Source organism: Eucyclogobius newberryi, unplaced genomic scaffold (assembly GCF_026437365.1).
Source record: "Eucyclogobius newberryi isolate DKJ021-1_F unplaced genomic scaffold, fEucNew1.0.hap1 SCAF_4, whole genome shotgun sequence".
Taxonomy (NCBI): domain Eukaryota; kingdom Metazoa; phylum Chordata; class Actinopteri; order Gobiiformes; family Gobiidae; genus Eucyclogobius; species Eucyclogobius newberryi.
The window spans coordinates 11357399-11373497 of NW_027316056.1; the positions used below are offsets into that span (position 1 = coordinate 11357399).

Below are 16099 nucleotides of genomic sequence, written 5' to 3' on the forward strand. Positions count from 1 at the left end.
AACAGGTTACAGGATTACCGTAACGCATTTAATACAGGTTACAGGATTACCGTAACGCATTTAATACAGGTTACAGGATTACCGTAACACATTTAAAACAGGTTACAGGATTACCGTAACACATTTAAAACAGGTTACAGGATTACCGTAACACATTTAAAACAGGTTACAGGATTACCGTAACGCATTTAAAACAGGTTACAGGATTACCGTAACACATTTAAAACAGGTTACAGGATTACCGTAACGCATTTAATACAGGTTACAGGATTACCGTAACACATTTAAAACAGGTTACAGGATTACCGTAACACATTTAAAACAGGTTACAGGATTACCGTAACACATTTAAAACAGGTTACAGGATTACCGTAACGCATTTAAAACAGGTTACAGGATTACCGTAACGCATTTAAAACAGGTTACAGGATTACCGTAACGCATTTAAAACAGGTTACAGGATTACCGTAACGCATTTAAAACAGGTTACAGGATTACCGTAACGCATTTTAAAAGCTCATTAAAGGTGATTCTGCATATGTCCTCTTTCAACCATTCAGATCAAAATTCTTTTTTCGAATTACTTCAAAAATCCTTTCAAACAGGGAAAAGTCATGAAACACTGGCTATAAGATGCGTTGTTGCAATATTTGAGTTCATAAACTTACAAGAATCCATGTTGTCAGGCCCAGTGATGCGTCACCAATCACAAGGCAGCATTGTGGTTAAGGTAAAGTGCTGAAGGCACTGACAGATTTACTTCAGCCTTTTAGCAGAAATACACAGACTGTAAAATATAGAGGGAAGTGCATGGTACTTTTGGAGACTGGAAAGATTTTTTTTTTAACCCCAAACAATTCACTTTTCACTTGCACGTTTCCAAGTTAGGATGGCAATTTAAGAAAGTGTCCAGGTAGATCTTAACTTATCTTTGTAAATGACTGTATATATTTTAGAAGATGCTATGATAATTTCTACTCAAAACGATTGAACCGGAGAAAAAACAAATGCTAGATTGAGTGCTATTTTGAAATCATGGGCTTTCTAATCCTATCTTTGCTTTTTTTATTTGTCTTTCTAAGAGTTTGCTCTATTTTACTGTGAAATCAGACTTTACAACTGAAAAAAGTCATTTGAAGTTTGCATATGCCTCAAAATTGAATACAGATTTGTAATTACCTCATGAATAGCAGAGTACATTTAACTGAAGATTGCACCGCATTTTTAAAATAGTTTTGATATAAGACATTCATACAATCAAAAAATAAATGGAATACATTCATTGCATTCCAATGTGAATTTATATCACAAAACCTCCTGTACTCCTGACTGTGTCTCAAATGATTCTATTCATTTTTGCCAATTTACAGGCAGGTTTCTGGCTAGTCTTTATTATCTTATAGAGAAAAGTAAAATGATTGACCTTTCAGTCTACAAACATTTAGCTGAATTTCAAATCAAAAATGTGTTTGGACTAAAATGAATTGTGTCATGGGCATCATTGCATCATTAGCCTCCGACATGCCTTTGACTCTTAATATTTCACTTTTTTTGAGAAGTCCACAGTGGTGAGCAGTTGGATTTGTATGCTGGACAGGATTTAATGAGAACATGGTTATTTTAGCTAGCTGCACAGAGGGACACTTTAGCTCCAGATTAATAGCATTTTGACAGTAACATCTGCAGCCAACGGACAGATGCTACATAAAAATAAAAAAAAAAGTTGCTTTTCTTTAACACTTTTATTAATGAGTTACAAACACACAACCTTTTGGAGACATTGTGGTGTCAATAGTTCAGATTCAGGTTTGTGCTGCTGGGATTTGCTGTTTTTGGAGGAGGATTAGTGCGACTTGGCTGGCGTTGACTTGTCTCCAAAAGGTGTTGTGAGGTTGAGGTCAGGACACACATCTGAAAAGAGCGCTCAGCGAGGACGCGGCTGGGCCAAAATGTTTCTATCCATCGGCAAAGGCAAACCACAGACACAAACTTTACCACAATATCGACAGAAAGTTTGAAGCGACAATAAATGACCACACTTGGGGCACAGCCAAAAACTCGATTGAAATAAAGCAACACTTATTCTAACCTTCATTTTCAATTTAATGACCACCGCACGGTTACTCTTATGTATTTTATTGCAGCTTAATTCACATTGTCCATTAGATTACCATTTCTTATGATCACATTTGGTGGAAACAAATTTGAACTGAAGCACATACACTTATATTTTCGATCTAATGGAAATTAAGCAAATATTAGGTTTGATAAGTGTTAATAAACTCCATGCTTGTCTCCACGGATATGTAATTACTTTATCTGGAATTTAGTTATACCTTTTATTTAACCAGGAATTCCGTTGACTTTCAGAATATATTTTGTCAGAAAGACTTGACTCAACACAATGAACACTCAACAGAAACGGTCACAATGTAAAATACAACTCACAAGACAAACAAACAATTCTCAGTCCTCACACTTTTTACAATTTTCTTGAACTTGAAGTGACTCTACAGATTCCAATTTAAGGTCCTTTAGCACTTTAGGAGATCCTTTATCTCAGCTGCTGCGCTTTACCACGCTCACTGCTGATGTTTGTGTGTTTGGGGTGTTTGTTATTCATTTCATTTATTTATCAGGACAATGTACATTTACGTTAAGCCTAAAACCCAGAGACACTTTTACCAGACTGTAGCTGACATGTATAAACCAATTTCCTTTTGTAGTCTGTCAGAGTATTATATTTGCATGTATTAATTAATTTGTGTGTATACTAACTGGCACCCACATTTCCCCTTCATAAGACTTATCACAATTATTTACATTGGAACATTGGAATCATGCACTTAATTTTCAACCAGGAACAACAATATTGCTTTCTAAAATAACGAAACAAAGCCATTTCAAGTCAATTATTCATATTATTAAAATATGTCAAAATTTGAGCAACCAATGCAAAATGACGTCGCTCAATTAAACAGAAGAGTTTTCAATTTCAAGCAATTTCATTCCTAAAATTAGCTCATATGAACCTTGCACTGTAATAAAACTCATCACAGTTGTATATAACAAATACATACCATATACCAAGATTTTTTTTTATGCATGCAATTTAAACACAAATCATACATTGTGTCTTCATTAATTCTTCATCGGCGTTATGAATAAGCTGCGTCTTAATGAGCAGCGCTTTAATTAGCATCCACTGGAGTTGTTTGTGGCTGATAAACCCGGCAGCTGAAGGCAGTGAACAGTGACCGCAGAGCCACGGCCCCAGAGTCCTTCCAAACCTGCCTCTCTGCTCGCTCTGTCCCCAACTGCACTCCAAACAGTCGCGTCTTCGGCCTTAAAACCTTTTAGTCTGTATCATCACCGGAGAATTTTAATTACCGTAAGTGATTCATGAAGCCTGTCTGTGGTTTTGTTTCAGGTCCACGGATTACGGAGCCACGTATCAGAAGCTTAACGACAAAGTTGGAGCCAAGACTATTCTCAGTTATCTTTATGTGAGCCCCAATAACAAGAGGAAGGTAAGGCACTTTTTTTTGTCTGTAATCAGTCACATCTACTCATATCTAAAAGTATATTATTAAGAGCAAACTTTTCAATGATAACTTCTCTAATGTCTTATTATCAGTATTTATTGCACACATATAAAGTGAAACTTACAGGGGTTCCACAGTTGATAATGCAGATAATTGGTCAGATATGTACACAGTTACGCCTTTATTTAGGCGTAAAATCTAAATATAAAGCCTGATTCACATATGCAGCTTGGCCTGAGACTATACTACGCAATATGCCAGAAATGTATGTGTGAACAAAGCCAAGACTGATTTCCCTGAAGTTTCCCTGGTTAGCTAAATGACCAGTAAGCTACAGGGAAGGCTTATGTGTGAAGAAAGACAATTGCCAGGACCATTGGTTTCCTGGTTACAAGTTTGGTTTTATGGTTATGCTACTAGTTTGTGTACTTTCTCTTATTACCATTTTTTGCATTATTAAAAAAAAAAATATTCAAAAAGTCAAAAAAAAAAGTCTAAAAGTCAGAGTATGTAACATTTTTGCCAAAAGATAAAACTAAAACAAAATACTGTTGTTGTTTTTTTAGGTCTTTCATTTTTATTTTAATGTTTTTATTGCACTAAAATTGTATGAAACCTTTTTCCTTACTGTGAGTGGGTTTGCATCTTGGCCTAGAAAAGCCTCATTGCGAAATAGAGCTGGAGATCTTTGGGTCGGGCCGGGTTGGGCATCATTTCTATCATTTTACACAGGCTTGGGCCAGTCATTGGGCCGGTCATTGGGCCGGTCATTGGGCCGGTCATTGGGCCAGTCATTGGGCCAGTCATTGGGCCGGTCATTGGGCCAGTCATTGGGCCAGTCATTGGGCCGGTCATTGGGCCGGTCATTGGGCCAGTCATTGGGCCGGTCATTGGGCCAGTCATTGGGCCGGTCATTGGGCTCGGGGCTGGCGCATGTGATTTGAATAATGCTGGGCTGTGAACCTGTTGGGCCTTTAAAAAGCTGATCTGGTGGACGTTCCAAAGTATGTTTTGAACTGTTTCCATGGAATCGAGCTTGTGACTTTACACTTCCAGAAAGTTACATACTGTTACTTTAAGTGTGAACAGAGCAAACCTGCAATGTTCTGGGACTGAAGTGCATGTGTGAATTGTTGCATCAGTACCTTACTAGCCATTTAAAAGTAAGCTTTGATAAAACAGGCTTTGTATTCTTTAAAAATGACTGCAGGGCAATAACTAGCTTGTGTTGTACATCCCAAGAAGGAGCAAATGTGTCTAATTTGCATAGTTGTTGTTCTATATCCTTTAATGCCATAAAATAATGAAATAGCTTAACTGTTACAGTGACCGATTAAAAAACAAAGCTTCTTTACTAGTCAAGAAGGCAAATATTTCAAAAAATCCACTATCCACACTCTGCAGCACCACGAGTGGGCCTGGGGGACCTTTGCCCTCCCACGTTGTCCCAAATGCAGCCAGTCAGAGGGTTTACATTAACCACACTATGAGAGTCGTATTAGACCTGTCCTGGTGCTGCTGCCTCATGCGGGACAGTGACACAGAATCATGGTGTGTAAAGACAGCGGCTCCTCCTGCTCTGCACACACAGCAACCACGGGATAAGCAGGTGGAAGGGGCCAGACGCCAGAATATCCACGCAAATCTCTGAGCACCCGGTGCATTTTCCCCAATCTCGTATTTACTCTACCGTGTGTGATGGAGATTTAACCCTTGTTTTGTGCACAGTTTTAGTCTAAATCAGAAAGAAAACTTGACAGTACAATAGGCTAAACATGTTTATTTCTTTTGGACCATTAAATTAAATGTTACGGTCAGGGAGACGAGGATGTGAGGAAGTCTGATGGTTAAGTCAGGACTTGCTGGACTGCTGCTGTTTTTACTGCCTTAAATGAAACGAGGACCGTGGAGCTGTTGGTCAGAAAAAAAACACTGACTGAGGTGAGAGACACGAGAGCGGCAGGTCGAAGGAGAGGAAGGGAGCAGGGGAGAGTGGAGAAAAGGTGCTGTACGGGAAGGCGCATGCTTTAGAAGGGCTAGTGTTCTGCGCGGCCCGCTCTCTTTGCCTCCTCAGTGACAAATCTGTGTAATCTGGGTATTCACCATGTCTACTATTAACTAGTTGCCAAACACACAACTGTAAACTGCCTTTAGAACAAACCAGTAGCAACAAATAAAGGTCTGGCCATAACTTGACATGCCTGATTAAAGTGGTTCATTTGCTGATTATGGATTCTTTGCCTTTTTTGTATCCTTAATATGTTTATGTTTTTCCATTTCAACACATTTGTACCTACACTATGCATGTTTGTTTTGAGCCACTGGTTTCTCTGATTGGTTGATGTGCCTGTAGGTCCCGCCCAACTCGAGAAGTTGCATAGAAAAATAAATATATGGCTGGCAGACTACTTTATGTGGAAGCATGTTATTTGTAGGCGTCATGTTGGTAGTTAGTTCTCCTGTTTTTTATCGTTGCATCTAAACGACAACTGCTACCAAATTGAAGTGTTCTTTGTGCAATAAAATAAGATATTTATATGTATCACAACATCATTACGCAATCCTGGAAAAGGCATCTTAATGTTCTTATATCTATATTCCTGTGACACAAAGTGACATTCACTAACCCATCTATAGACTCAGCACTTTGAAAATCTATTAGTCCTTGTCTTGTCTTTAGTGCTTTCTTCTATAGCTTCGGCTCTTATAGCCTCACACAATCTGTCTCTTTTCGCTTCACCTCGCCTCTTTAGATGACTCTAATAAGCCAAGGCCAACTCCTCATGACTAATTATGGCTGAAATAAAGCAGATCTAAAGCAGTGCCGTTTAATTAAAGAACCCTGACCGCCCACATGATCCGAATGGCCCTCCGTGATTGACTAACCCCAGAGGTCTGCAGAGGAGACGGGCTTCAAATTAAACCTGACGTACAGTTGGGAACAAAGCGTCTGGTGTTGTTATTGAGCGAGGATTGAGGTGAGGAACCCCACAGGTATTCTATATGAAAACTACAGATCACTTTGAGAGAAATGACATTGGGCAAAACGCTGCAGAAAAGGCAAGGTTGGAGGGACGTTACCATGGAGACTGATAAATAGTGTTCGGTTGCAGTATAGTAGCAGGGGGAATTGTTTCTATTTGGAATACTACTGCATGAAGGTACAGAGGTGTTACATTTTTGGTGCAGTCGAATATATCTAAATCCAAAATAAAGGTCTTTTTCTGTTTTTTGTTAAATATTTAAAGGGGAAAGTATGCTTATGTAGAACTGACAAACGGTCAGGTGATAAAGAGCAGGAAACAAAAATGCGTTACTTTGATGTACAATTAGAAAATTCTGGACACAACAAGTGCGAAGAGGAGGTGATGCACCTGTCAATCTCACACTCCATCTTTCCGTCACTTGTGAACAAGACCCCCCAGATACTTGAACTCATCCAATTGAGGCAAGAATTCACCACCCACCCTGAAACGGCAAGCTACCTTTTTCCGATCTAGGACCATGGACTCGGATTCGGATGTACATACTACTTCACACGCAGCTTCATTAAACCTGGACCTGCAACATGCACTGGGATAGACAGCCATCATTCAACATCATCTGCAAACAGAAACTATGAGAGCCTGTGGTACCCAAACCAGTCACCCTCCAACCTGATTGGGCCTGACAAAGGGCAGCCCTGGTGGAGTCCAACACGTACTGGGAGCAGGTCTGAGTTACTGTCGACAATGCGAACACAGCTCCTGCTCCGATCATCAGGCCGGACAGCACTGAGCAAAGGGCCCCGGACCCCGTACTCCCGGAACACCGTACAAAGGACACCCCGAGGAACACGGTCGAAAGCCTTCTCCAGATCCACAAAGCACATGTGGACTGGTTGGGCAAACTCCCATGAACCCTCGAGCACCCGATGGAGGGTATAGAGCTGGTCCAGTGTTCCACGACCGGGACGAAAACCACTCTGCTCCTCCTGAATCCCAGGTTTGACTATCGGTCGGATTCTCCTCTCCAGTACCTTGGAATAGACCTTATGGGAGGCTGAGGAGTGTGATCCCTCTGTAGTTGAAACACACCCAATAACTCAGCAACTTCAACCAGAAAACTTTATTCGCCTTCAAGGGTCGGCAAAATAATAATAACAATATCCAGATGATATCATGTCAATCCAACAGAAATGTGTAAAAACATGTTAGTTGAAGTTTACTTCAAATATGACATGTCAGTAAACTCAATAACAGATGGGCAGATACATCAGCTTGTCCCCTTATATAAAAGTTTACAGCACAACTTTGTTTCCCCAGCAATCTTTGTTGCATTTTTACTCATAAATGATGTGCATCTTCAACACCATTTTGACATTATTATCTAAATGTCCATATATTGCACACCACTATCTTTAAGCATTTTCTGTATAAAAATAAAGCCATGGATCTAACCGCGGCAATTACATGGTCTGAGGCAATATATGACCCATTTCTGTGCATTTGTGCTTGCAATTGCTTAAGGGGAAACCGCCAATTAATTATTTGTTTTTTTCATGGGGCCTCCAATCTTGACTAAAACACAGTGTTCAAAATCAGGCTAAAATAAAAGGAAGGGACTCAACATTAGGGTTCACTACAGGGTGAATAGAAAGGCAAAGCCGGAAGAAGGTGGGGGTTATTTGGCTGTAGCCCCCTTAGAAATGTCATGTGTTGCCACTGCACACTTGATATCGTAAAGCCAAAGCTACAGCAGCCCTGAGACAGATTAGTTGCATCGACGCACAGTATATCATGCCTGTGGTCTCTTCAATTATGTTTGTACACACTACTAAATGTATCTATTGCAACTGAATGATTACTTCCTCGACTTATCCCTGATTGAAAGCAATAGTTTAGTGATCAAACAGGATCTCAAAGACGTCAGGGCAGGATCTACACTTAATAACCAAAACTTCCAACAAAGTAACTTGCTGCAGTTGAAATACTTGTAGGTAACTGCCTTGTGCTGTCAGTGCTTTGTGAAATTCAGTTTGTGACTAATTGCAATTGATTTTAAGAAAGTGACTCATTAGACCATTGGGGATACGCCTGTCCTTGCTCTATTGCCAAAGTTACGCAATCTATCTTCAGCAACTAGATTAGATTTGGCAACAGGATGAATGTGTTTTGGAGAGAGGTCAACAGGAAATCACAAAAATAAGTTAAAAAAAGCTCTCTGGCAGTGAAGAGTTGGACGTTTCACAGCAGAAGAAGACGAAGACCTATAACAACATGGAGCTTGTTTTTAAGATATTTTTCTCACACAAAAACACAAACTTCTCACTGTCAGACTGGAAGCAAGTGTGGGAGTCGTACATATTTGTTTCATTTAAAACCATACTGATGGGTTGAATAAAACAACTAATGTCGTTTTGTAGTAGAGCCATGTGCAATACCGTCATATTCATGTGCAATTACTGTCGTACTCACAAGCAATTAAGGCCATATTCATGTACATATAACTGATGTAAATAAGAGTGTTTACTTACCATTAGTAATAGTATTATTTAGTCTTATGCTAGCTATTTTTACTTTACTTTATTTGATTATTATTTTATTAGGCCCGAGCGCCACAAGCTGGCGAGAGGCCTATTAATCTCGTAAGGCCGTGTGAAGCACGGCTGCGAAAGTGCGCACGTAGTGCGCACGAAATCGAGCGCGAAGCGCTCGCCCACTTCCAAACACTCACTAACGCACTCCTCCACTCATGCACGCCCCGTGCATACTAATTAGTAGTAGGAAAATGGAACATTACCGTTGTAAACGGGCGAAGCCCGTGCAAAAGTGCGCACTAAACGAGCACTTTACATTGAGATGACGACCGCTTCGCGGTCGTCATCCCCATATAAAGCACTCATTTGCGCTAAGTAGCTCACGAATACATTCCCCATCTCTTGCATGTTCCGTGCATATAAGCATGTAATGCAAAAATTGAACATTATTACTGTATAGAGGGCCAAAAACACAAAGTGGGCGGAGCCCACTCAAAATTAACGAAAGTACCCGTCAGTGACCAGGGACCCACACCATGAGGTAGGAAAGCGCGAGCGCTTTCCGAAAATGTATAGTTTATGATATTTGAAAAATGGGAAACATTGTTTTCGCATCGGAATATTCTTCTTCTTCTTCTTCTTCTTCTTCTTCTTCTTCTTCTTCTTCTTCTTCTTCTTCTTCTTCTTCTTCTTCTTCTTCTTCTTCTTCTTCTTCTTCTTCTTCTTCTTCTTCTTCTTCTTCTTCTTCTTCTTCTTCTTCTTCTTCTTCTCGGGACCAACCCCCCTATTTTTCACCCAGTGAACATTGATGAAAAGTCACAAAAATTTGCACACCTCTAAAAATCGTGCCTCTCTACATTCTGGCTATTTCTCTTTTCTAAAATAAAAAAATGGCGCGTCAGCGCCCCCAAATGTACCAAAAATGCATTGAGAGATGGGGAAATGACCCAAAAAAAATCTGATTGTAGAATCATGAAATTTGGCGCAGAGGTAGATGGTGACAAGAGAAGTAAAAAATGTTATTACGGCAACGCCGTCCGCCCAACCAAATGTCGGCCAATTGCTTCAAAAATGGCTAAACATGACTTCGGAGTTTTTCCAAACGTCGTACTTTTACGAACTCCTCCCAGGGCGTTTGCCCTAAAAAGCTGAAATTTGGTGAAAATGCTACTGAGGAGTGGGACATCAAAAGTTATCCAAATTACATTGATACCTCTCACGGTCTCTGTGCGGCGAAGCCGCAAACTGTAGCAAGAGTTTCAGAAATCTCCCAAATTTTACATTTCTGCCGTTTGCGCAGATAAAGTCTGAATTGCGTCAAATTGGAATCAGTTGTTAAACTCTTTGCCCTAAACCTACTTGAAGTGAATTAAATGAATTTGGAGCCACAGCGCCCCCTACAGATTTTTTATGGAGGTTAAATGTTTAGTTTTGCGAAATTATATGAAATTTGACACACAACTCAATTTTGGCATCCCCATCAAAAAAGTCAATGAGACCCATGTCATAATTGTTATGGCTTTGCCGTAACGATGACCGAAACCTTCCATGTTATTCCAATGGGGAAATCACCAGAACATGTTTACACTTTATACTTTCACAAACTCCTCCCAGGGCGTCAGCCCTATTAATCTGAAATTTGGTGAGACTCATCTTCAGGGGTGGACCATCAAAAGTTATCCACATTTTTATTCAAAGAGTCACGGTGTCTGTGCGGCAAAGCCGTACATTTTGCCAAGAATTCAAAATAAAATTGCTTTTTGATGGTAAAACAAAGGGGAGATGTGACAGCGTCACAGATTCAGCAGTAGGCGTGATAAAAGGACAATTGGGGCGCGTTAGCGCCCCCTCCTCTTGGGGCGTGGCGGCGGCGTAGCGAGGGCCGATCATTGCCGCTTGCGGCTATATTTCTTATTTATTTTCCTCCATTCCCTATTAAGATATGAGAGGAGTTTTGTTAATAAGAGTTTTTTGTTTTGTTCTTAAGAGTTCTTCTATTAAGAGTGTTTTTTTTTAAAACTTCCTATAAGTTATCTGTCCTTTCCCCCTGTATCTACCTGAGTTGTAACACCGAAATTTCCCCATGTGTGGACAATAAAGGCATATCTTATCTTATTTTATTATCTTATCTTATTATCTTATCTTATTTTGACTATTAGACGACATCAATCTGTTTATTTGCTTTTCTCCTCGGTTAATGCTTTACCTGGAATGTTCCACAGCATATTAAACATAAATTTATTCAATGGAAACAAGCAGGTGAAGATATCAGTTTAGAGGTTTGACAAAATGTATTGAATGCAAGATTGCAGGGTTTAATGACATACTATACTTTGGGCTCTGTTTTTAATTTTAAAATGGTTGTTCAGAAAATATGTAATTCATTGATTTTCAACCAGTGCTGGAGAACACAAGTGTGCCTTGAGGAATTGCCAGGTGAGCTTTAGAAAAAAGTCTAATTATAGTTATTCATGTAATAATTAGGCATTTTAAAATGTTCTGCGCAAATTTATGAATCAGAAAAAGTACAAAACGACCACTTTTACAAAATCTCTAGTGCCAGACACAGGGACAAATACATAATAGATTTGTTTTCTCTAATTGGTGCCATTTCATAATATTTTAGTGGATTTTCAACGATAAAAGTGTGCTGCAACCCAAAAAATGGCTGATGTGATTGACCCAGAGCAAATGACAGATATATTATAGTTTTTATAAATGTATGTGGAGGATTTCGGCATAAAAATCTGAAGCTGATACGTTCATCAAGCGTTAAAAACTGTCCAAATTTAAAAAAAATCTGCCTTTACTTTCTCCAATTCCAAAATAAATACACCAGCATTTTACCTTTCCCATCTTTCAGGCTGCTCCTCTCCTTCCCAGGCTTATTAACTACAATAAGCTCAGTGGAATTTATGCCTGTCTCGAAGCTGTGTGAAAATATTGTTCTCCAAATAGTATGATTTTCCGGCCATTGCGCACCAAATGACAGTCTCAATTTCACCTCGTCTCAGTGTTTGACAAACTTTATCACCTGCGGCTGCCATAACTCAACCTTGAAGCAATAACACCAGCCTCTGTCTGTAATGTGACAATAGAGTCGAGATAATGCATTTTAACAGTCTATAACATTTCCCTCCACTGCTGTTCCGCGTTGACAGACTTATAATGCCGGGAACGCGGTCTGCTTCACCACAGAGTCTCCACAGTGTTCCACAGCCTGCAGTTTGAAGGTGCACCATGTACCTGTTCTAGTCGAGCCTCTGACACCAATCATTTTTTTAAAATCCATTTTTTATATTTATATTATGTGTTATGTGTATTTAATTATAAGTCGGGGATGAAGCAAACATAAAAGATAGGCTCTATGTACAACAAGGTAAAGTTCTTTGTAGTAGTGGCGTTTCAATGCATTAAAAACAAAACTCCTCTGTATTTGATTGATATTTTTGGATACTCGACATACTGAAGTGTTACTGTATATCGGATTAAAACAATAATATCTGGTTCATCGCCCATCATTGTAATATTTCTTTGCCTAGTTCCACAGTATGGCATTAAACTCAAAACTCACGTTACAGGTTGGATCTGTGAAGAGGCAACCCCGCTCAAAGTAAAAAAATATTCAAGGTATATTTATTTTTTCCGATAAACTCGAGTTTAAAGGCGAACAAAATTGAATTGAATTGATTTATTTTAAAAAAAAAATTCAACTGTTCCATGTTTTGTTTCATTCTACGGCGAGAGAGTGGATATACTGCTGACTGATATTTGGCACATGTTAGATGTTTAAAACTCCAGCACAAACCGATAATTGTTGTGAACTGAGCACCTGCCAGTGTGAAATGTGTTTCTCTGAACGATAAAATCCAGCCCACAAACCATGAGGGGGTTCTGCACAAAACACTTCTCATTATATAGCATTTGTTAAAGCTGCTGTTTCCTGATTCCTAAACAAGTGAATACAAGTGAGTAAGAAGACATTTAAATCCATCAAACATCTTCCAAGCTCACACAAAGCCTTCAGCACAGGGTTAATACATAATGCATTTTACAATAACACAACTTTAGAACATCATTTTCAGACAGAAAAGTAAAACAAGGTGGACGGCCCTTAACTCTCATCCATAAATGTCTTACAGTGACGCACTTGGCTTTTTCTTCCAAGTTTGCTGTTTTGGGGAGAGCTAATTTTGTGGTTTATACGGGTTGTGACCGCCAGGGGGCATCGGCAAGAATGCACTAGGAGAGATTATCCAGGGTTTTCTCTTTACTAAATGTTTCAGTCAATAATAATGGTGGTTGGTATTTACAATATTATATATTGAGCATGTAAATACGTGTGTGGTTCTGCAATATAAACAAGAAGAATATAAATTATAATACAATCTGTAAACAACAACATATAATGCACAAATCCACATGAGCTCCATCATAACTACTGCTGCTAGCACTTAGCTCGAGGCACTAAGCATTTCCAAATACAAACAAGGTAAATATATGGCCTTAACTACACTATTTAACAATTCGAATGGCATGCAACACTTTATAAAGTCTAGGAACAAATGCGGGGTCTATGTCTGCTTTCATTTCTAACAACTACTCACTTTTTATCACGTACGCCAAACAACAACCACGAGCTCTGCACGATGTGAAGGAAAACAACTAAAACTCAGCAAACACGTAGCATCAACCTAACTTGCCTATGCTAACTCGTGATTGGTTACTCAAGCACCCGGCAGAAACGGGGCGGGTCCTTCGTCATTTTGCGTTGAACAATGTGCCCGATTGGTCAAAAGTGGCGTCCCTGTCAGTAGCTTTTAAAAAGAAAATTTACCCAACGAAATGCTTTACAAAATATGTTTTTCCTGATTTATCTGCATTTGCAATACACAGCCTAATATAAAGGGCATTTATCTTAATCAGAAGAATCAGAGGTCTTTCGTGTTTACCGATCTCTATTGAAGTTTATTCGGGGACAGTTTACAACACAGCTCGATATTTCAAATGTTTTTTACCCACGCACACATCTGAGTCCCTCCCTCTGCGTTAGATCTTCTTGCCCTCCCTCTCCACCGCTCTCTTTTCACATGCACAGACTGAGACGGGTGAAGTTTTTTGTGGAGGTGTGTTTTGGAGAAGGAGGCTCGGGGCTCGTCAGTCAGAATGTCACCCGCGGCAATGCACCATGTGACCTGCCGCCGGGGCACGCAGGAGCCCCTCTCTGCACTCGCTGTGGAAGTAAATCAGCCAAGTGCGGGGGTCTGCAGAGAGGGAAAGGAGGGGGGGAGAAAAAGATAGATAGAGCGAGAAAGTGACAGAGAAAGAGGTAAGGAGGAGGTGAAAAAAGAGCAGCGTGAGCGTGAAAATAAATAACACTCTGATTTACTGAAATGCCTTCAATTGGAATCTGTAGTGTCACTTGATAAGTAAAAGAAAATTGTGAAAAATGTTGTGTCTAAGTGATTTGAAGTTGTTTTTACAATGTAATATTTGTGACTTTCTGTACTATGTTGATTGTATTTGCTGCTGCCTTGGTCCAGTCGCTCTTAATATTAGTAATATTAGTATCAAATGACTAAATGTGTAAATGTGCATGATTTTGTAGTTTGTTTGCAAAAAAAAGAATAAAAGTTGGGATTTTTAATGAAGATTCAGTATGAGTATATAGTTATAAGGCAACGCAAGGCAAGTTTATTTGTAGAGCACATTTCATACACGAGGCAAGTCAAAGTGCTTCACACAGCAGGAAAAAATCATTAAAATCACAAAGAAATTACAGATACAATAAAATTAACTAATTAAAAACAATTTAAGTCATAAAAGAGAAGAGTGCAAAGAAAATCCTTTCAGTCATATGCAAAGCTAAATAAAACAGTAGCCTGTCTCACATCTTCAGGAAGAATGTTCCAGATTTTAGCCGCATAAAACTGAAACGCAGATTCTCCATGTTTTGTCCTGACTCTGGCACCAGCAGGAGGCCGGTCCATGTTTAGTCCTGACTCTGGCACCAGCAGGAGGCCGGTCCATGTTTAGTCCTGACTCTGGCACCAGCAGCAGGCCGGTCCCTGAGGTCCTCAGAGTCTGAGATGGTTCATATGGCACTAACATGCCCAAGATGTACTTTGGTGCTAGGCGATGGAGAGACTTGTACACAAGCAGAGCTGCTTTAAAGTCTATTCTCTGAGCCACAGGAGCCAGTGCAGAGACCTGAGAACAGGACTAATGTGATCATACTTCCTGGTTCTAGTCAGGACCCGAGCAGCAGCGTTCTGGATGTACTGCAGCTGTTTTACAGCTCGTTTGGAGAGGCCAGTGAGCAGGCTGTTACTCTGGCAAACAGGGCACGCGAGTTGTTACTGCATCTTCCAATTATTTCAGAAAAATATCTTTCCCTAGTTCTACATAAAATGAGGTTGTACATGTTCAGCTTCTCTTTGTAAATCTCTTTTTGAACCTGGAGCTTTGACTTGCGCCATTTCCGTTCGGCCCTGTGGCACTCCCTTTTCTGTGCCCTGACCGAATCATCATTTCTCCATGGCGCCTTCTGCTTATTTTAACCATTTTAGCCTTTATAGGGGCGATGGTGTCCAGAACATTCAAAACACTAGATGTAACAGAGTTCAACAAATCATTTACATTAGAACATGAGGCATTTTCAAAGTTTATCATTTCCATAAACAGTGCACCTGTGCCATCACTTATGTGTCTCCTCTGAACAACTGCAGGACCAACCGGTGGTTTGGGAAAAACAGACAAAGGTCAAAGAAGACACAAAAATGATCAGACAGAGCAACATCGATCACATTAACATTTGAAATATTTACCCCCTTTGTAATTATGAGATCTAGAGTGTGTCCTTTGCTGTGGGTGGGGCCACTCACATGCTGAGTAAGACTGAAGGTTTCAAGGACAGCATCAAGCTCTTTAGCGTTTCTGTCACAAATATTATCAACATGCACATTGAAATCACCTGTAATGACCAAACCATCAAAGTCTGTGCATATGACTGAAAGCATCTCAGTAAAATCATCAA

The 16099-nt window shown here is 39.8% G+C and overlaps 1 protein-coding gene across 1 annotated transcript in view; it reads left to right on the plus strand.

Moving 5' to 3' along the window:
- The window catches only part of sorcs1 (sortilin-related VPS10 domain containing receptor 1), a 318946-nt gene that overhangs the window by 172582 nt on the left and 130265 nt on the right, over positions 1-16099 (plus strand). Inside the window, exon 3 of the mRNA XM_072462766.1 lies at positions 3431-3530. Coding sequence (XP_072318867.1) covers positions 3431-3530 — 100 coding nt within the window. The remainder of the gene's footprint in view (positions 1-3430; positions 3531-16099) is intronic.